The following is a 23,119-nucleotide window of genomic DNA, read 5'->3' as shown; positions in this document are numbered from 1 at the left end:
ATGTAGGGAAATGACCACCCTCCCTGGGGATTAGAAAATAGCAAAATTAAACAAATAAATGGTAAAATTTCAATTTATAATATATGCATCATAGACTGCAAGCTTCAAAGAAGTAGAATCATGTTTTTGCTATGGGTAATAATTTCTCTCGTACTAAAATAGTTAGCATTTTGAGGCAATGATTACATTGTTAAAACTTGATAAAAATGAAACAATTTCAATGGAGGTGGTTTAAAATAACACTCTTTTGGTTCAGTTTGGATAGCATGATACAGTGATGTTTGTTGGTTTTACATTAACTATCCTGAATCCAAGTGGGGAAAACTCTGAAATACAAATGTTTATAGAGGATTTTTAAATTATAAGGCCTTATTTTGGATTAATGACTAAAAATATCCAGGTGTGATGGCACAGCCTGCGATCCCACCAACTCAGGAAGCTGAGGGAGGAGGATCACAAGTTTGAGGCCAGCCTTAGCAACTTCATGAAACTCTGTCTCAAAATAAAAACTGTTGGGATGTTCGGTGGGGCTGTTGTTCAGTGATCCTGAGCACTAGAGATACAGGGGGAACCATTTTGTTAATTACCTTGCTGAAGCCACATGGCCTTATAGATTTCTTACATGTGGCATCAAAGGAATTAATATGTGGCAATTTCCCAGTTTTTAGCAGGTGACCTTTTCTGCTAGTGATATTTGAAGGAAGTATTAATAACATGCTTTCCTTTGCCTGTTGGCCGAAAAATGATTCACAGTGAAACTTCTTGGCTTCTGTTGATATTCAGGTATAATATAACAACTACAAATTAGCAAATACATAGTACTTAATATGTTGCAGACAATGTTTTTAAATGCTTTAAATGTGTTTAATCACTGAAGCCTCCTACCACCTCTGGGTAGTAAGTACATTTATCTCCATTAACAGATGAGTAAAGTGAGACATGGTGAAATCCAAGTTACAAACCTAGTAAATGGCAAAGAAGGATTGCACCCAGCCAGATTGCTTCCCAAAGCTATGTTTCCAGTCTATACCACATGGCCTCCAACAGAACTGCAGAATATTTACCAAATAGCAGTGTTGCAAAATCCATGGAATCAATCAGGAACCTCATCAATGGATAATTTTGATAGAGTGTTTTGTATTTTTTAACCTGTCACAAAGTGCCTAAAGATAATCAAGAAACAAATACAAAGAAATTTTTAGCTAATGGACTATTACTATTACCAACCCATGGTTGACTTAAAATGAATGAATTAATCAAATTCTCTTATCGTCATGTTTTCTTGATCTTTTAGGTAATATGAGACATATTATGGCAGAAGCTTGGTGTTTTGTTGTACATGGTGATGGTGGTGTGTGTATGTGTATACCATTTTATAGGCATGACCAAAGTGCCATTTTATTACCATCTTAAAGGAGGTGACCTGAAGTGAGAATATACTCCTACTTGGTATTCATAGCTCACCTAAAACTGATAGTATGTCATAGTCTACTTTAACCAGTAACAATATCTGCACTAGAGGACTCTGCTTTGTTCACTAATTTCTTTTTCATTAGATTTGTTCTTCATTCTTACCAGAAATAGTAGAATCATATTTGCATGTTTTTACATATTCCTTTTCAACCAAAAATTCTGCTTAAGAATGATGATGAATTTACTAATCCAGAAACATCTGTGAGCTCTATTGGGTTTTTCTAGACCAGAAACAACTAGTGTTGGAGCTGCTGTGGATGGTGGCAGGACAGGATTATATCAAACAAAACTTCTTGTAAAGTGCAATATAGCCACATGTTACCTGAGGATCTGGTTAAAAGGGTAGATTCTAATTTAGTAGGTCATGGGTGGGGCTTGAGGTTATGCATTTTCAACAAGCTCCCAGGTGATGCTGTTCCTGTTCCTGTGAACCCTGGGCAACTTTTTGAGTAGCAATGATCTCAAACAAGGTATCTGTTGCTATAGAAGCAAAAGAGTGTGATTGTGATTTGTCCTTACAATATAATAAGAAGACATGATTTGCTTAAGGATATTTATAAACCATTTTATCTGGAAGTTCACAGCAGCAGTCAGCAAGCATGGTCTTATTCAAATACAGATCTGATTATGTCACTTCCCTGCTAAAAACCATTAGTGGCTGCCCATTACTTGTAGGATAAAGACCCTGATTCTTGAGACACCTATAAAGCCCTGCATCCTCGAGTTGTGGCCAGCATATCCAGCTCATCTCATTCACTCTCCTTCAGTTTAACATGCTCCAACACAGGACCATGCCTATTTGGGTCTAAATTTGCATATTTGTAACAGCAATCTCCCTGCAGAAGTGTCCTGAAGAAAGAGACAATTGCTACAATACCTAACAATATTTTCATTGTTCCATACTCCACGTTTCCTTCTTGCTACAGAGTCTTTGAAAAAAAAAATTCTACCTAGAACCTTCCTCCTTTCCATTTGCCTGACAACTCTGAATCACCTTATCCTCTTTCCATCCTCCTGTCCCTCCCTTTCTTTTTCCTCTCAGCCCATACTTCCTTGGAAATTATCCCTGATTGTCTTGACTGAGTGAAGACCTGTGTACTTCTTATTGTCACAGTTATAAGTGAAAGGTTAATTGACATAATGGTGTATTTAATTTGTGTCTCAGCCACAGTGAGTTCCAGAAAAGTGGGGACAGCTTACTATTGTATCCTGTATGCTTTGCCTTGTTCATAGTACTTCAGACTGATAACTAGCACACAGAACATACCTTAAAAGTATTTGTTGAATGAATGAAGGTCAATTAAATCTCCATAACAATTCTGTTTCATTCATTAGCTTTGTGATCTCTCTAAACTTCAGTTTCCTCATTTCTAAATGGGTCATTAATATTGATGTTATATATTTGTTTTGCGATTTAAAAGGGAAAGTAAACATAAAGCACTTAAACATTGCTTGGCACTTCATACTTAATTTGTGTTAGATTGTTTTCATTAATTAGTGCTGAATGCCTGCAAAAATATGCCTGATTCTCTTCTTCCTCCTCCTTCTCTTTTTCTGATCATCCTGTCTTATTTATACAATGAATTATCTCTTCTGCCTCTCAGTAACTCCCTCCTAAGCATTCACCTAAGCATGAATGTATGTCTCCTAGGTGTTGAAGTTTCCCATTTTGGACATTTTTGTGCCTGGGAAGGTGTTGCCCTAGTATCTGCCATGCATATAAAGATGAGAAGTGGGCCAAATAAATATCTCAATTTTTATACATTTAGTACTCTTTAAGAACACTCTCATATAGCTTGGGAGATTAGCAGTGTGAATTTTGCTAATATGTTTTACCTACACATAATCACTTCTCATCTGGCTTGGCAGTGGCTGAAATATTTTACATTCTTTCTCTTTATGGTACTTAGAAATGTCTAACGTAACTGTAAGAACATTTGTCCTCGTTAGTAGCTAATGTGTGTCTAGTATTAGTATATAAAGTGATTGGGCATTATATTCTCAGTGATACTATTATCATGAATTGTTGCATTTTTCCCCAAGCAACTCAAAGTAATTTAACACATTATTTCATTTATGACCCTTGGATTATTAGGATCATTTTACAAATGAGAAAACTAAGATAAGAAAAATTGAGTAAATCGCTACTTGATGTTTTAAGTGGTCCTTGTTAGAAGAAGAGCCATTATTTTCTGAAAGTATTGTTTTTAAATGAATTCAAAAATGAAAACATGAGGCTTTGTGGAGGTGATTCTTTTAGAAATAAGAAATAATATTCTTCTGAGTCAATTTCTGAAAATGGTTTCTCAATTTTATAACTAAGTTCTTCATTTAACTAATATTTAGTGGGTCAAGTAAAATCTACAGAGCTTGGAGTTAACTTAAGACTCCATTTGCAAACATTAGAGCATGATTTCTACATTTGTTTTTATACAAAATCAATCCCACTAGACACAATTCTAAAAAAAAAGAGTCAAAAACCTTCAAAAACAGTATATACTAAACTCATTTTTTGGAGAGTCACAGGGCTTATGAATAATTAAATATTACAAAATATGTAAATAATACAAACTAATTTTAACAAATGAAATTACCTGTATGTCTTATAGAGTTTACCATTTTTAAAGAAATTGGATAAATTGACCAGTTATAAACCTCTTATGAATCTGTAGCTATTTCCTTAATAAATACTTTTTCACTTTATAAATTGTTAAACTCTTTATGTGTCATTTTCATTTGTTAAAAAATAAATGGAGATAACACATACCTCATGTAGGATAATGATAAATGAGAAAATGTATGTAAAATACTTTGCATAATACTTGTGCCATTGTGAATATTCACTAGGGATTGTGGGTATTCAAAAGAAGTAGAAATCTGATTCAGTATTCAGAGAAGAAGGAGGAGCAAGAGGAAGAGGAGGAGGAATAGGGGAGGGGGAGGAGAAAGAGGGAGGGGGAGGAAGAAGAGGAGGACCAAAGGAAGAAATTTTAAGTGTTGAACTGTAATTCATATGTAAGCATTTGGGGCAAGAAAATGATCCCAGTAAACAACTTGGGAGATAGGAATGAATGAAAAGAACGATTCTTTTTTCTTCATATGTTTAAGACCACTTCATGAAATTTTTTTTCTTTATTTTTATATTTATTATTATTATTATTTGTATATGTGTGGTACTGTGGATTGGACCCAAGGCCTCCCACATGCCAAGCAGGCACTCTACCACTGAGCTATATCCCCTGCCCCAGAGACCTCCTTTTAAAATTTTCAAATTTTGCCAAATACAAGACTAGTTTGAGGGGGAAAAAAATCTAATAATCATTACATTAACAAATGAAAGTTTCAAATAATGGCAAGTTTTTATACTTACTGTTAACCTTTTATACAACAAAGTACCATATTAAACTAATTTTGAAATTAGATATCAATTTTATTTTTGTTAATTTTCATTTCAAACTAGGTTGTGACATTCAAATTTAATGTTTCCTTGAAAGTATTTTTATGTGATACTCTACCCCTTTTATCTAGGGGTTAATTTATTAGCCTGGGTTTTTGTTTTTGTTTTTTTGTTTGTTTGTTTTGAGTCCTTGTTTTATATGCTACACTTTCTATTCTTGCACTTTATAATGCCTTTGTTGAAAGTAAGTTTTTCAGCCTCTTCTCTTTGGTTTAGAGATGCTTTTAGTGTCTGGTTAATTCAGCATACCGAGCTCATGTGCTGCCACACCATTGCTGCAAAACTCAACTTAATGACTCAGCAGGAGCTTGTCATTAACAACATTCTTGTAGAAAGTAAAAATTAAGCAACCTTGGAAAGCAAAGCATTATTGTGCCATGTAGGTGTTACTCTTTGTTAGCAATACAGTCTCCTGGTTGAGTTCCTTGCTTTATACCACCTTCTTTTGAAGTACTAACAAGTTCAGATTGCAAAAGGAGTTTAAAAAGGCAGTGAAAAAGGGTCCTTCAGTGTTATTGAAAAGATGATCTATTTTTAAATCACATATTTGTTTCTATAATGTGTAAAACATTCATAAAGGAGTAGGCAGATGAAATTTAAAGTAGAAGCTTTTCTACTGTTATTATAACTTGTAAAACCTGGGCCAGGGAATATGGCTTTGAATATGTGGCTTGCTGACAATGCTCTCCAGAATTCAGTGGATCCCCTTCCCTCTGATCTCCCAGCTCCACACTTACCACTCCCCAAACCACTAGATCTTCATGGTGAAAACCTCAGGACTTCCTAATCTTGGCAAAGCCAGATTCAGTAGAAGGGAGATGAGGCCAGAATGCAAGCCCCTGAGTTCAAGACTTCAAAAGGAGAAAAGATAGCTAGGCTTAGCCAACCAGGCCCAGAACTTTCCCCCAAACTAACCACTCAGACAAGTCACTTCTTCTTTAGCATGGAGATGGGGGGGAGGGGCCAGCAGGGTGGCTATAGTACTCAGTAAGAGAATACAGAGGGGATCCAAGATGGCAGACTAGAGGGAGGCTGCATTCTGTGTCACATCATGACCTGGGATTCAAGTAGTGGGAATACTGTTTCTCTGCAAGTTATTAGAGGACCCCCAGCAGCTTCTCCTGTACAAGAATCTCAGCTGCCATGCCTGCGCAGGTCTCCAGGCCTCAGTGTATGTGAAGGACTCCAGGCAATTTGCCCACAAAGGTCCTCTGGGTACCTGAGCACCCACAGGAATCCTGGCATCACTCCCATGCAGAACACCCAGCCTCTGCTCACACACAGAACCTCCAGCCACCACACCTGTGTGGACTCCAATCTACCAATGTGGGGCTTCCCCTGTCACCTCCATCTTGGGACACAGCAACCACTTCCATAGTCCTTTACATGTGGTACCCTACACCTGGGGACACCATACAGGGTGTGGAGACAGCTGCCAGCCACAACACTGCACACTAAGAGCTGCATCTCTGAAAATACTGCCCAATGCCATTACCCAGCCTCACCCAACCCCATCACTGAAAGCAGCCACCTGTATCTTGGGACACTTTTGTTGCCATCTTTAGTTGAGGCAACTCCTCACTTGGGACACCTGCTGGGGCTTAGAAGCAAAATCAAGGAGAGGTATTGGAATCCTGCAGGGAAACTATAAGACTATAGGGTAAAAACTCTAATGCCTCGGAGCAACAGTACTAGAATGAAAGACACATGAACAATGTGAAAAAACAAAGGAAGAAAGTACCCCAAACAAACCACAATACTACATTATTAGAATCCATGGGCAGCACAACAGAAGAAATTACAGAGAAGAAGTTAACCACACGGTGAAGATGCTAAGAAACCATGAGCAGAAAATTAAAAAATTATGGAATAACATATAAAGATCAAAATTAAGAATTATTGGGATAGAGGAAGGCATAGAGTTCCAAACCAAAGGAATGAACACTCTATTCAGTGAAATATCAGAAAAATTTCCAAACATGAAGAATGAATTGGAAAATGAAATACAAGAGGCTTACAGGACACCAAATGTACAAAATCACAACAGATCCACACCAAGGCACATTATAATGAAAATGCCTAGCATACAGAATAAGGAGAGAATTTTAAAAGCCACAAGAGAAAGGAATCAGATTACATATAGGAGGAAAACAATTAGGATCATTGCAGATTTTTCAACCCAGACCCTGAAAGCCAGAAGATTCTGGAACAAAATATACCAAGCTCTGAAAGAAAATGGAGGCCAACCAAGAATCTTATATCTAGCAAAATTAAACTTTAGATTTGACGATGAAATAAAAACCTTCCACAATAAATAAAACTTAAAAAGAATTTACAACTAGAAAGACTGAACTACACAACATCCTTGGCAAAATATTTCATGAGGAAGAAATGAAAAACAACAATGAAAATCAGCAAAGCAAGGTATTACAATAAAGGAAAAACCAATCAAATGAGAAAGCAAGTCAAGTTAAATACCAAATATAAACAAAAATTACTAGGAATTGAAATCATGTCTCAATAATAACCCTGAATGTTGATGGCCTAAACTAACCAATCAAAAGACATAGACTGACAGATTGAATTTTAAAAAAATACCCAACAATATGCTGCCTTCAAGAAACTTATCTCATAGTTTCACCACAGACTGAAGATGAAAGTTTTGGAAAAACATACCAATCACATGGTCTATGGAAACAAGCAGGGGTTTCCATCCTCATATCAAATAAGGTAGACTTCAAGCCAAAGTCAATCAAAAGGGATAAAGAAGGACATTTCATACTGCTTAAGGGAACCATACACCAACAAGACATAACAATTATAAATATATATATGTCCCAAACAATGGAGCATTTACATTCATCAAATAAACTCTTCTCAAGTTCAAGAGTCAATAGACCACAACACAATAATTCTGGATGACTTTAACCACACTTTTTTTTTAACCACTGGATAGATCTTTTAAACAAAAGCTAAATAAAGAAATTATAGAAATCAATAATACAACAAATAACTTAGACTTAACAGATATATATATATAATATGTCATCCACCAACAAGTGAATATACTTTCTTCTCAGCAGCACATGGATCCTTCTCTAAAATAGACCATATACTACAAAGCAACTCTTAGCAAATACAAGAAGTAGAGATACCACCCTGCATTCCATCAGATCATAATGGAATGAAATTAGAAATCAATGCTAAAATAAAAAATAGAAGCTACTCCAACACCTGGAGACTAAACAATATGCTGTTGAATGAACAATGGGTTACAAAAGACATCAAAGAAGAGATTTAAAAAATTCTTAGAAGTAAATGAGAAATCTGATACAACATTTCAAAATCACTAGGACACAATGAAGGCAGTACTAAGAGGAAAGTTCATTGCATGGAGTTCATTCCTTAAAAGAAGAAAAAGTCAACAAATAAATGACCTAACATTACATCTCAAAGCCCTAGAAAAAGAATAAATCAACATCAAAAGCAATAGAAGTCAGGCAATAATCAGAGCTGAAATGAAACAAAAGAAACAACTGATAAAATTGACAAAACAAAAATTGATTCTTTGAAGAAATAAATAAAATTGATAAACCCTTAGCCATGCTAAAGAAGAGAAGGAGCAATAAAAATCAAATTACTAACATCTGTGATGAAAAAGGAAATATCACTATGGAGTCTATAGAAATACAGAAGATAATTAGAAATTATTTTGAAAATTTGTACTCCAATAAAATAGAAAACATCGAAGTCATCAACAAATTTCTCGAGTCATATGATTTGCAGAAACTGAATATGATATACACAAGTTAAACAGATAAATTTCAAGCAATAAAATAGAAGATGCCATCACAAGCCTACCAACCAAAAAAAGTCCAGGACCAGATGGAATGCATATACAGCTGAGTTCTATAAGACCTTTAAAGAAGAACTAATACCAATACTCCTCAAATTATTTCATGAAATACAGAGAAAACTTCCAAACTCATTTCATGAGGCCAATATCACCCTGATTCCAAAGCCTGACAAAAACACATCAAAGAAAGAAAAATTCAGACCAATATTTCTAATGAATATAGATGCAAAATTCTCAATGAAATTCTGGCAAATCAAATACAAAAACATATTTAAAAGATAGTGCCCCACTGTCAAGTGGGGTTCATCCTAGGGATGCAAGGTTGGTTCAACATGTGGAAAGAAATAAATAAATGTAATTCATCACATCAGTATACTTAAAGGTAAGAATCATATGATTATCTCAATAGATGCAGAAAAAGCATTTGACAAAATGTAGCACCCCTTCATGTTCAAAACACTAGAAAAACTAGGGATAACAGGAACATATCTCAACATTATAAAAGCTATCTATGCTAATCCCCAGGCCATCATTATTCTAAATGGAGAAAAATTGAAAGCATTCCCTCTAAAAACTGGAACAAGATAGGGATGCCTTCTTTTACCAATTCTATTTAACTTAGTTCTTGAAACTCTAGTCAGAGCAATTAGACAAAAGAAATTAAAGGGATACAGATAGGAAAAGAGAAACTCAAACTATCACTATTTGCTGATGACATGATTCTATACCTAGAGGATCCAAAACATTCCACCAGAAAATTTCTAGAATGAATAAATAAATTTGGCAAGGTAACAGGATATAAAATCAACACTCATAAATCAAAGGCCTTTCTGCACATCATTGAGAAATCCTCTGAACAAGAAACTAGGAAGACTACCCCATTTATAATAGCCTCAAAAAAATGAAATACCTGGGAATCAACTTAAGAAAGGAGGTGAAAGACCTCTACAATGAAAACTACAGAACACTAAAGAAAGAAATTAAAGAAGACCTTGGAAGATGGAAAGATCTCCCTTGTTCTTGGATAGGCAGAATTAATATTATCAAAATGACCATACTACCAAAAAGACTATACAGATTTAATGCAATTCCAATCAAAATTCAATGACATTCCTCACAGAAATAGAAAAAGCAGTCATAAAATTCATCTGGAAAAGTAAGAGACTCAGATTACCTAAGGCAATCCTTAGCAAGAAGTCTGAAGCAAGTGGCATCACTATACCAGAACTTAAACTATTCTACAGAGTAATAGCAACAAAAACAGCATGATATTGGCCCCCAAACAGACTTATAGAACAATGATACAGAATAGAGGACACAGAGACAAACCCATATAAATAGTTATTTCATATTAGATAAAGGCACCAAAAACATATTGGAGAAAAGATAGCCTCTTCAACAAATGGTTCTGGGAAAACTGGAAATCCATATGTAGCAAAATGAAATTAACCTCTATCTCTCAACATGCACAAAACTCAAAGTGGATCAAGGACCTAGGAATTAGATCAGAGATCCTGTGCCTAATAGAAGAAAAAGTAGGCCCAAATCTTCATCATGTTGGATAGGCCCTGACTTCCTTAACAAGACTTTTATAGCAAATAAAATTAAGAATCAATAAATGGGATGGATTCAAACTAAAAAGCTTCTTCTCAACAAAAGAAATAATCAGTGTGGTGAAGAGAGAGTCTCTTGAATGGGAGCAATTTTTTACCACACACATATTAGATAGAGCACTAATCTCTAGGATATATAAAAAATTCAAAAATCTTAACATCAGAAAAACAAATAACCCAATCAATAAATGGGCCAAGGAACTGGACACTTCTTAGAAAAAGATATACAGACAATCAATAAATATATGAAAAAATGTTTAACATCTCTAGCAATTAGAGAAATGTAAATCAAAACCACTCTAAGATTTTATCTCACTCCAGTCAGAAAGGCAGCTATTAAGAATACAAACAACAATTAGTGTTGGTGAGGATATGGGGAAAAGGCACACTCATACATTGCTAGTGGAACCGCAAATTGTTGCAGTCAATGTGGAAAGCAGTATGGAGAATCCTTGGAAAACTGGGAATGGAACCACCATTTTACCCAGCTATCCCACTCCTTGATCTATACCCAAAGGACTTAAAAATAGGATACTACAATGATACAGCCACATCAATGTTTATAGCAGCACAATTCACAATAGCTAAATTATGGATCCAACCTAGATACCCTTCAGTAGATGAGTGGATGAAGAAAATGTGGTATATAAACACAATGAAATATTACTCAGCATTAAAAGAGAATAAAATTATGGCATTTGCAGGTAAATGTATGGAGTTGGAGAATACAATGCTAAGTGAAGTTAGCCAATCCCAAAAAAACAAATGTCAAATGTTTTCTCTGATAAGTGGATACTGATCCATAATGGGGATGGGCAGGGGCCCAGGTGGAGCTTAGGAGAAATGGAGGAACTTTAGGTAGAACAAAGGGGAGGGAGAGGATGGGAGAGGGCATCGGGTTAGGAAAGCCTGTGGAATGAGATGGACATCATTACCTTAAGCTATGTATGAAGACACAAATGGTGTGACTCTACTTTGTGTACAACCAGAGATATGAAAACTTGTGCTCTATATGTGTACTATGAATTGAAATGAATTCTACTGTCATGTATAACAAGTTAAAATAGATAAATAAATTTAAAAACAATTTTTAAAGAGAGTACAGCCCAGTTCAGATGTGGATTAATGGGACAATATGTCTTAGGCAAAATTATTGATTGAAAGAGGCAAAGTGGATAACACCTGTTGAAATCATGGGTGCTTTAGGTAAATCTAGAGCTAAATATCTCTTTTACCACTGAAGAGCTCATCAGGAGGATTTTTTTTTAATATTTATTTTATTTTTTTAATTTTTATTATTGGTTTTTCAAAACATTACATAGTTCTTGACATCATATTTCACACATTTGATTCAAATGGGTTATGAACTCCCATTTTTACCCCATATACAGATTGCAGAATCACATCGGTTACACATCCACTGTTTTACATATTGCCATACTAGTGTCTGATGTGTTCTGCTGCCTTTCCTATCCTCTACTATCCCCCCTCCCCTCCCTTTCCCTCCCCTCCCCATCTACTATAATTCATTTCTCCCCCTTGTTTAATATTTATTTTTTTAGTTTTTGGTGGACACAACATCTTTATTTTATTTTTATGTGGTGCTGAGGATCGAACCCAGCGCCCTACGCATACCAGGCGAGCGCGCTACCGCTTGAGCCACATCCCCAGCCCCAGCCACATCCCCAGCCCCTCATCAGGAGGATTTTATATCAGAAAAAAAAAAACAATGTCTATCCCAGAAGGCAGAGGGAAAGAAAAAAGAAAAGGCTAGACCTGCGTTTGAAGCAAAATGAAAGGGACTAATGGGAAGAAAAGGTATTATGTTTCCTCACCCATTCCAAGGTTCATGGCTCTGGCACCTAAAATAAATGGAAGATTGACAAAGCTAAAATATTTATTTAATGTTAATTTTACATTCCATGTGACCCTTCGAAAGTAAAGATCCAAAGAGATAGGGAAAGCTTTATATTTTTATGCTTAAGTTCTATGAAAAGTCAACTGTTGTGTAGAAGTATGATTAGACAAATGTATGAGCTAATGGCAGTAAGCTAGCGGGACCTTAGTATAGGCCTGTGTGTTCAAGTTATTCTTTGTGTCTCCATGTCTTCAGAGACAAGGACCTTCCTCCTGGCATAGGGAGAGTAGTTCTGGAATGATGGTTTTATTACATACTTTAGAGGAAAAAGAGAATTCTTATACAGCCTGCTTCTGCCAAGATGCAGTCCTTTGGGGTGATATGTCCTGAATATCATGAGAACCAACATAAGATGCAAGTTAAAATAATAAAACTGAGACTGAGTCGCATTTAATAGAATAGGAAATATCCAAATGAAGGACAGCACAAAAATATTCCAACAACATAAGATATTCAAAGGTAAGGAAAAATCACATTTGTGGATGAGCACCTGGCAAAAGTCTTGGTTTTCACCAGTTTTCAGCGACAGAGACCTGAAGAAAGTATGTAGAACCTGCTGAGGGTCACTCACCATCCTGGCCTTATTAGATGATGAGTGAGGCTCAAAGTGGAAATTTGGAATATTGTAACTAAGAGTAGATAGTAGGCCAGAATGTGTAAGGCATATGATTATGTTGAACTTTAAAAGGCTACCAGGGGAGGCTAGATTTAATGTGGTTTTCATTAAAACAAGAAGTAAGAAAACCTAAACTATATTAATAATGTTGGAAACAGAGAAGGGACACTATGGAAGTAAGTGAACATTTGATTTCTTATATAGAAAGAGATGAGACCAGGGACATATTTATTTTTTTTTATATCTAACAATCTAGAGAAGAATTAATTCCTGCTAAGGCATTGAGCTTGGACATGAATAGGAGATGGCAATGTCCTAGACAGAATTAGGGAATTCAGCAAGGATAAGAAAGAGCAAGATGAGAGCCATAGATGGATGATTTGCACAAAAAGAACCTTTAAAGTCAAAGGATGGCAAGATGACTAATCCAGATGTAAATATTTAACTTTTGATTTTTTGGAACTGGCTCATTTCACTTAGCATAGTAGTCTTTAGATCCATCCATTTACTTGGAAATATCATAAAGTCATTCTTCTTTTTGGTTTAGTAATCCTGTTGTGTGTATATGTATCATAATTTCTTTATCCATTCATCTGTTGAAGGGCACCTAGGTTGGTTCCATAGCTTATCTATTATGAATTGTTTTAAACATTGATGTGGCTTTGTCACTGTAGTATGCTGATTTAAAATTCTTTGGATATATACTGAGAAGTAGGATAGCTAGGTAAAATGGTAGTTCCATTCCTAGTTTTCTGAGGAATCTTCATACTGCTTTTCAGAGTGGTTGTACCAGTTTGCAGGCCCATCAGCAATGTATGAGTATACCTTTTTCCCCACATCCTTGTCAACATTTATTGTTACTTGTACTCTTGATAATTACAGTTCTGACTGGAGTGAGATTAACTTTCAGTATAGTTTTGATTTGCATTTATGTAATTGCTAGAGATGTTGAACATTTTTTTCATTTATTTTTTGACTATATTTCTTCTGTGAAGCATCTGTTCAGTTCCTTTGTCCATATATTGATTGGATTATTATTTTTTTGGTGCTATGCTTTTTGAGTTCTTTATATAACTTATATATAAATTAGTGCTCTATCTGAATTACAGATGGCAATTATTTTCTCCCATTCTGTAGACTCTCTCTTCATGCTTCTGATTGTGTCCTTTGCTGTGAAGAATTTTAGTTTGATGCCATCCCATTTATTGATTTTTTTTTCATTTTATTTCTTATGATTTAGGGGTCTTATTAAGAAAGACAGTTTCTAAGCTGATATGTTGGAGTGTTGGGCCTAAATTTTCTTCTAGTATATGCAGGATTCCTGGCCTGATTTCTAGATCTTTGATCCATTTTGAATTGAGTTTTGCCCCACCCATTTTCATAAATACTGTTTCCTTCCAATGTTGTCTTGACCCTATGCCTACACATTGTGCATGACTACTTTTGTGTTGTAAGAACAGAAAACAAAAGGCTCCCAAAATGTAAACCATTTACTGTCTGGATCTTTATAGCAAAACTTTGCCAAGTCTCATTCTATACCATAAGAGAGGAAGAGCTTACCGAAAAAGGAATGCCAGAAAGGTACCCTGAAACCAACAGGGCATGGCCATAAGGAAGTCAAGAAAGAAGTGGTCTCAAAAGAGCAGTGGAAAGGGATCCAGAAAATATGCACAGGGTGAAGCTCCATGAAGAAGAGCTCTCTGAATGTTATGATTAGGAGGCAGTTAGGTATCATTCTTGGTGAACCAAAGCACCCCCCAAAATGCCTTAGAGATCTAACTCCCATCTTTTTTTTTCCTTTTTTAGTATTGAAATATTAGTTAAATACACATCACTATGCCAGGAGCTATTGGGAGATACCTAAATTCAATCACACATAAAAATTTAGATTATAAAAAGTCATAAAATAGTGCTAGAGATATAATGAAATAATGAGAAAATGTAAAATACTACATGAAATTATTTTTTCATAAGGCAATATGTTACCACATACAAAATACCTGGCTTGGAGTAAGGGCAGTGCATTCAAAGGTCACTGTCAATAAAATGTCAATGCATGCTTTGAGAAATTTGGGATTCTAGTGTAATAGAAATAGTACAGGCAAACTCCTAATATCTTTGTGACCTTGGGACAATTTACTTAATTTGTTTCAATTTTACTTTGTTCATCTAGGATAATTGGCACCCATTCCATAGAGTATTCTGAAGATGAAAGGAGATGTAATGCAGTTTATGTGATGTTTGGCATACATTAAGTACTTTGTGAATAGTAATTTCATTTTTATGGAGCTGGTATAAATCTGAATTCATAAATTCAGATGCACACGAATGAATTACTTATTGTCTTTAAGGCAACTTTCTGAGGATTGTCAGCCCATCCCACTTGGCATTTCACCCTAGATGATGTTGGCACTCAATCCTTCTTACACCCAAGGTGACACACAGGGCCCAGGGAAGTTCTATCCATCATCAGTTGCCTGGACATCTAGTTTCTCAGAGAGACATTTTATCCCTCTCCATATGGTTCCTCTGCATGCAGAAATGTGTTTGAAACCTTTTGTGAGGTCAAGAGCCCATGTCAGCGACCTGGCTTCCCTTACGCCTCACCCAGGCAAGCCTCCCTAAGCACTACCAGCAAGAGCATACAGGCGCTCTTTCTTGCAGACCCAGAAGTTTCTTTCTCGTTTCAGAACTCTTCTCACTGAGCAATCCAAACTCACCCCTGCTCTCCTGCCAGGAAACATATGAATTCACTGGGAATCACATAGTAGTGACAACATTTTTCCTTTTATGGTCTACAAGAATGACTATTTTATTAGTTCAAGCTAAACATTCTTCAATAGATTTAGCTTTTCTCCTTCTTTCATTTTTAAGTCCAAGAAGGTAAATGACTTCAGTCTCTCTGTACTTTTCAAATAACAGAAATCCCTGGGTAAAGTAAATAGAAATAGATTACTTTAGGGCAAAGGAAAATAGGAGAAAACAAAATTCATTGAAGTATGTCCACACATTTTCACAATAGTAGAAGTAATAATAATATTTGTTATTTTTGGTGTAACCATTGCTCCTTTCCACCCCTCTTTCCACGTATGTGTTGTCATACGTGCTCCATTGATTGACTAGCTTCAGTTCCCTCTCCCTCCCAGCAGTCTCACTTCCACACCCCCAGCAGATGCCTGTGGGCTTCTTATTACACCACCTCTTCTGTCTTTCCGAAAGTCCTCCCCACCTCAACTTTGTCATGCTGATAAACTCTATTGCTCCTTAACGGTTTGGCTGAGAGAGATCTTGTTGTTCTGCCCCGCAAAATGTAAAACATTATTCTCTGTGTTTCCCCATTGCTTTATATTTAAGGCGCTTAGAGTTAGGAGATAGATGAATTTGTCATTCAAACAGATAGTTTTTAAGAGTGAAGGAGGATGCTAGTAGTATTTATGCCAGGACAACAAGACATAAGACAGATTGCCCAGGCAAACCAGGATGGAAAGTTACTTTACTTATCTTTACATTGCTATAATTATTGTTTACTTGTCTATCATCCCATCCCCAAGTAAATAACAATACATAGGTGCACAGTCAGTGAATTACAGGCAAGTGAAGTTCTCAGCACCTGATCCAATAACTGACATATAGTAAACAATCAGTCAGTTCATCAATTTATGGAATCATAGTGGTTTTATTGGAGGACCACATTCTAGTATGACAAAATAGCATAGGCCAAAGAAAAGGACACAGAAGGGCACATTTGAAAGAAATAGCAAATAAACCCTGTGGTAGGACAGATATTTGGGATTTGGAACATAATTTGGGAAGATGTTGTAGAAATTGTGAATCATCATGCCAAGGAATTTTTTTTGCAAGTGGAGTCATAGGGGAAGGTTTAAACACAGGAATAACATAAAGGATAATGGATCATTGTACTTAACATGAATTAGAGACAGGGGAAAGTAGAGAGAACTTCAGAGAGTATTTGAATAAAAAAACATGAAATAATGGGTGCCTGAGTTAGAAATATTTTCCATTTAACATTTTTGCTTGTTTTAAAAAGAAAAAAATCAAGACCTTTCAAAATTCAATTACAGAAATCCAAATTAGCCTATCTAACTAAAAGGGAAATCGATCATCTCAGCTGACACGAATCTATAAGCAGCGCTGAATCCAGGTTCTGTGTCATCACATCAGGAATCTTCATATCTTGATTCTGCTTCTTACTGAATGAGAGTCATTCTCAGTCAAGTTCTTCTTGAAATAGCAATCATCAATTTCCAACCAGCTAGGCAAATCTGTTAGAAAAAGAACATAGTTTCACCAATTATTCCACCAAAAACCCTGAGGTAGTTTGTCACATTGGTTACCTGCCCATCCCGGAATTGATCACTGTTAATGGGAGATGTCAGGCTCTGATTGCTCAGGTCTTGTCACGTGCCCACCTTTGGTAATGGCAACAAAGTAAACCATGTTAAGTTAAGGATAGGGCAAGGGATGTGGGTAGGGGCTTGAATAACTAGATAAAGAAAAAACTTGTTTGAAACGAATATTAGAAAGTAAAACCAATAAAGGCTCTCTGCATAAAGTCTATGGTTCTATTTTTTACTTTTCAAACGATAGTGAGCTCCTCTAGATTATTAAAATCAAATCCCAGAAATAAAATTGAGAGGAAACAAAAAATTTATTAGCTTCCAAATGAGCCAAAATAAAGAAATGTACTCACTCCAAAAGACTTTAGATTACATTTATACAAGATATAAGTTGACATTATCATTATTCAATAAGTATTTTTGCTCATTATGATGCTGCTTATCCAAACAAAATAGAAATTGTTATTTCAACTTTCCATCCATCCCATAGATGCAATAGTACAGAAATTTCTGATTACTGATCTTTGAGGAAGCCATAATGGAGCAAGAAGAGAGTTGAAAAAAGCAATTAAAATGGCACCATTTTTAAATTGCATTCTGTTGTTACATATGACTAATTAGAATAATTTTTTTAAATGGCCCCATTTTCGCAGAGTTCCATATGTGGTTTTATTGAAGAGCCAATCGAAAAACTTCTCCATTTTGAAATGACAGGGTCAATGGGTTTGGTAAACATTCATTGGGTTAGCTGGACCATTGATTTGAAAGAATGTGGTATTTCTGTTATGCAAATATTAACAAATACATTTCATAGCATTATGCTGGACTGATAAGAATTTAATCACGTTCACTGATGCCTACCTTACTACATTGTTTTTATTCTTTTCTAGCACGTACCTTTCAAGACCAAGTTTCTGATACAGAAAATAATCTGAACCAAGGATTTAGCTTGACAGAAGCCATCTTTAAAGTGCTGTACCACTGCAATTTTTCTCCACAAACTTTTGGAAATGTTTTTGTGAACTACATGGAAGAAGAACAATTATGGGACTTTTTAAATTACATCCCAGGTATGAGAAATTTACTATTTATAAAAGAAGTACTTTATAGATACTTAAAATGCCTTTAAAGATATTTTTAAATTTTATTGATTTGGTTTTGCTGTTTTTGTTTGTAAAAGTTTACCTTACATTTTTTTTCCAGCGTAAAGGCCTCTATTGGAAAACCATTAAGCCATTAGTTCCTGTCAAATTTAATATATTTGAAGATAAAAAGAGGTTGGTTGAGGGTAAAAATTATGTAATGCAGATTTTTTTTTTATTTTGAGGAAGTGCTTTACTATAAAATTTAGTTTTGTATTTACCAGAGATTATGTTTTGCTGGTGAGCATATAAGACATAGTAAGATATAAAAATATTGTGATTCTTTGGGTACATTTACTCAACAAAATGATGAATGAGACTATTGGTTATTTTTTTCAACTATAGAGGGGATTTATTATTGTGACCATAGTGCCTTTCTGTTCAAGGCAAGCATGTTCTGTGATTTCTTTGGGGCCATATGTTTTCCCCATTGTTCTTCTGCCTTCAGCTAGAGAGGATGTTAAAGAGAGGACAGGTTGTATATCTGAATAGGAGGTGTTTATTGTTTCATCCTTAATATTCTGCCTTTAAATTTTACATATTTAATATCTTGGGAAAACAAAAGATGAAAACTTAGGTAGTGGTTGTTGTGATTATCCTGTTATTCCAGTTATGTCATTTACATTTGGCTTTCAACCCATTAGCTCTCTTTTACGCTGCTTTGGAGCCAACATTTTCATAAAAATAATCCCTAGGCTCTATAAAAAAAAGATTGAACTGACTCAAAATCATTCTTTCCGGACTTTCTGACTGTCCTCTAGCTATTACTTGAATATCACTTTAGCTCTTTAAAGGTCATTGTGTTTCATCTTCTTTTGGTCAGTCACTATCCCTGCAAAACAGCAACAGACAACTTTATGTAATGGTTTCAAAAATCTGAATCTATCACTTAAAGATTCTGTAACAATTATCTTCTTTCAAAGTTTTATCTTGTAGTTTCTGTGCATTGCCTCACTGCATCCTCTTTACCCAAAGGTAGTGCTAGCTTCTAGGTAGAAAGATTGAATTAGAAGGTTGTGCTTCTGATGTGGTAATTATTGAAATAAAAGAAAACTCACCTTGGAAGCCCCACCACCCTCTACCATTTTTTAGTTGTTCTGAGAAAGTTACAGCTATGAAGAATTTAACAAGATTATGAAGTGACCCTCATGTTCCAACCACTATTTATTCTTCCACTGCTAAGTTCTTGGACCACTTTTGACATTCAGCACAAAACTGTCTGAAATTGACCTAGATGGCCTCAGTGGACTTGAGGTGTTGGCAAGAGAAAAGTTTTTAAAATGTTACTAGCTCTTAATGTGTATTCTCTTCATCTACACATTGAGGACTCTTTACTCTAGGAAGTCAGACAAGTGTTTGGAAACAGATGTTACTAGATTCAAGAGCCTTAATTGTATGGGGAGACTCAGTTGTATAGGAAGAATATAAAATTGGTAACATGCCCTTTCTCCACAAACATTAAAAAATATTCTCTGGCTGTTGAATATTATCTGGAACCTGAGAACTACAATGGTCATGAGGGTCTGTCTGTACTTTTGTCTTTTCTCTACTAAAAGTTTATAACAAATTCCCTTTCTGTTGTTGATCATGGTTATTTTAAAAATGCTAATAAAATAATATAATGTATTAATCCATAATGAAATTGAGCCTTACACTGTGACTTCTGTTTAACTTGAAAATATAACATGTTAAAAGTAAATATAGCAGAGATACAATCATAACCCCACAATATCTACCTATTACCAGAAATGCATCCAAGCTTCAGTAAATATAATTTATCTACCCAGATTAATTGCAGTACATTATTAAAAAGCCAATGAAGGTATATTTTCTTCTTTCTGAAACACTGTCAAAAATTTCACTATAGCTTACCCTAAAATGTCATCCTTACTATTTTAGGGTGGAAAAACAAAGATGAAGTAACCAGTATCCTTATTATTGAATAAACCAAGGTTAGGGGTGTTAAGAGATTTATCTAAGATTGTCTACTGTTAAGTTGGACAGAATCAAAGCAAAAACAAACAAACAAACAACAACAACAACAACAACAAAAAAAACAACAAAAACCCCACAGAACTCCAGACACATTGGCCATGTAATTTCTCTTTACTGTTTTCTAGGAGATTAAATTTTTGAAAGATTTGCTTAGTGAACATATGAGTTCACTAATGAAATATACAATCTGATTTTATAATTAGAAATCCCACACATAACTCCTTAGAATGGACATGAGCTAAGGGGAGACAACAAAAATGATTTTACCCATTGAAAAAGATTATAAAAGAGACAAATACAGAAAATAATTAAACTAAAGACCTAATGTGGACATTCAGAAGGCTAATGTACTCTAAAAGAAATAATTTTGGTGGAAATCATTATAAGCTATCTCTTTAAAGTAGATAAAGTAATTTTCAGTTGGGCAAATGAAATTACCAATGCATAAATTTCCTCAGGTGGTTTTTAAGACAATGCCAAAACAGGCTTGAAAATGAGGAATCTATTTTTAAATGCTGCATATTAAATTATAGTAATATACCCAACAGGTATTGTTTCCTTGGCTCTCAGTATGACATTGCCCTTAGTTTCATATCTGAATCAATTGTCTTAGCTCTCTCCCAGGCTCTGAAAGGAAAATTTTCAGCAACTTAGCAAAATTTCCCAATTAAATTTTGAGATATAAAGCATTCACCTGGGTTCTCTGCTCAACTTTCTAAGCCTCAGGAAGGCAACTGTTCTGGAAAGCAGTATGGAAATTCCTCAGAAACCTTAGAATGGAACCACCATTTGACCCAGCTATCCCACTCCTTGGTTTATACCCAAAGGACTTAAAATCAGCATAGTAAAGTGACACAGCCACATCAATGTTTAATAGCAGCCCAATTCACAATAACTAAGCTATGGAACAAACCTAGGTGCCCTTCAACTGATGAATGGGTAAAGAAAATGTGATGTGTGTGTGTGTGTGTGTGTTGCATGTGCATGCAATGGAATATTACTCATCCATAAAGAAGAATGACTTTATGACATTTTCAAGTAAATGGATGGATCTGGAACCTATCATGCTATGTGAAATAAGCCAATTTAAAAAACTAATGGCTGGCCAAATGTTCTCTCTGGTATGTGGATGCTAACTCACAATGGCTGGGGAGCAGATAGGGAAAAATAGAAGTACTTTGGATTAGACAAAGGAGAATGAAAGGAAGGAAGGGGGGATGGGAATAGGAAAGATAGATGATGAATCAGACATTACTTTCGTATATGCATATATGAATAAATGACTAATGTAATTCCTCATCATGGACAACCAGGAGAATGGGAAGTTCTATTCCACATACATATAATGTCAAAATTCATTCTACTGTCATGTATAGCTAATAAGAACAAATTAAAAATATTATAGAAAGAAGAGCTTTTTAGAATGCATGTACAATGCTAAATAGTTTTTTTGTTGATGAAATTAGTTTACAGTGGTTTGTCTTCATATCAGGCAGAGTGATTTTCTCATTCACCTACAAAATAGCTTCATTGTAGTGTGGGTAGATGTAAATTAGCTTTCAAAAATTGGAAGACTGTCTTTGTTCTACATTATAGCTATTTATCCTGAGCCTTTTATTTGGATATCCTTCCAACTGTCTCTATTTTTAATCATTTTTTTAAAACTTAAAAATACTTTATTGTAGCATAATTTACATACAATAAAGTTCACTTATTTCAAGTGAGTAGTCTCACCCACTGCCCGCACAGGCAAGATATGCTGTGTTCTCCTACATGTAGTGAGCTGGCTGCAAAATACAAATCACAAGACACAGAAATAATTTCGAGATCGAAGGCAGGTTGGCTCTGCAAACTTAAGGGTCCTGCTTCCACACTAGAAGGAGAGAAAGAGTGAGCCCGCATTTTTATTTTTATATGGGAGATACACAAAGGCTTTTCCATAGAATATTCTTCACCAAATAAGGCAGGGGTGGGCTGTCCAAGCCCAAAGGATAATGCCGAACTCTGGAGCTACAGAGCAGCCTCTATGCCCCACCAAAGACTGAGGTCACATGCTTTGTGTAATAAACCACAAAATGACTTGCAATGCCAGACCAAAATCTCCTTGACTTCAAGGCTGAGTAGAGGCTATGCAAATAGCTCAGAGGTGGTCCCCCATAGAGGAGTTCAATAAACATGACCAATATGTAAACCTGTGTGACAATAAAGAGTGTTTCCATCATTTGCAAGAGTCCTTTCATTCTTTTTTTTTTAATTTTTTATTGTTGGTTGTTCAAAACATTACAAATTTCTTGACATATCATATTCCACACTTTGATTCAAGTGGGTTATGAACTCCCACCTTCACCCCATACACAGATTGCAGAATCACATCAGTTACACATCCATTGATTTACATATTGCCATACTAGTGTCTGTTGTGCTCCTCTGCCTTACCCATCCTCCCCCCTCCACTGTAATTCATTTCTCTCCTTGTTTATTTTCCCATTCCCCTCACAACCTCTTATATGTAATTTTGTATAACAATGAGGGTCTCCCTCCATTACCATGCAATTTCCCTTTTCTCTCCCTTTCCATCCCACCTCATGTATCTGTTTAATGTTAATCTTTTCTTCCTGCTCTTCCTCCCTGCTCTGTTCTTAGTTGCTCTCATTATATCAAAGAAGACATTTGGTATTTGTTTTTTAGGGA

At 35.4% G+C, this 23,119-nt stretch overlaps 1 protein-coding gene across 5 annotated transcripts in view; it reads left to right on the top strand.

Annotated features, from left to right (window-relative positions):
* Nucleotides 1–23,119, top strand: part of Kiaa0825 (KIAA0825 ortholog) — a 382,609-nt gene that overhangs the window by 137,380 nt on the left and 222,110 nt on the right. For 4 of the 5 annotated variants that reach the window (XM_048811422.1, XM_015483674.2, XM_048811424.1 and 1 more), the window contains exon 14: nt 18,182–18,361. In XM_048811422.1, coding sequence (XP_048667379.1) covers nt 18,182–18,361 — 180 coding nt within the window. Of the gene's footprint in view, nt 1–923; nt 4,189–18,181; nt 18,362–23,119 lie in introns of those variants that run through there. The other variant, XM_048811425.1, reaches the window with a different exon arrangement.

Source organism: Marmota marmota, unplaced genomic scaffold, assembly GCF_001458135.2.
Source record: "Marmota marmota marmota unplaced genomic scaffold, marMar, whole genome shotgun sequence".
Classification (NCBI taxonomy): Eukaryota; Metazoa; Chordata; class Mammalia; order Rodentia; family Sciuridae; genus Marmota; species Marmota marmota.
This window is presented reverse-complemented; position numbering and strand designations above follow the sequence as displayed.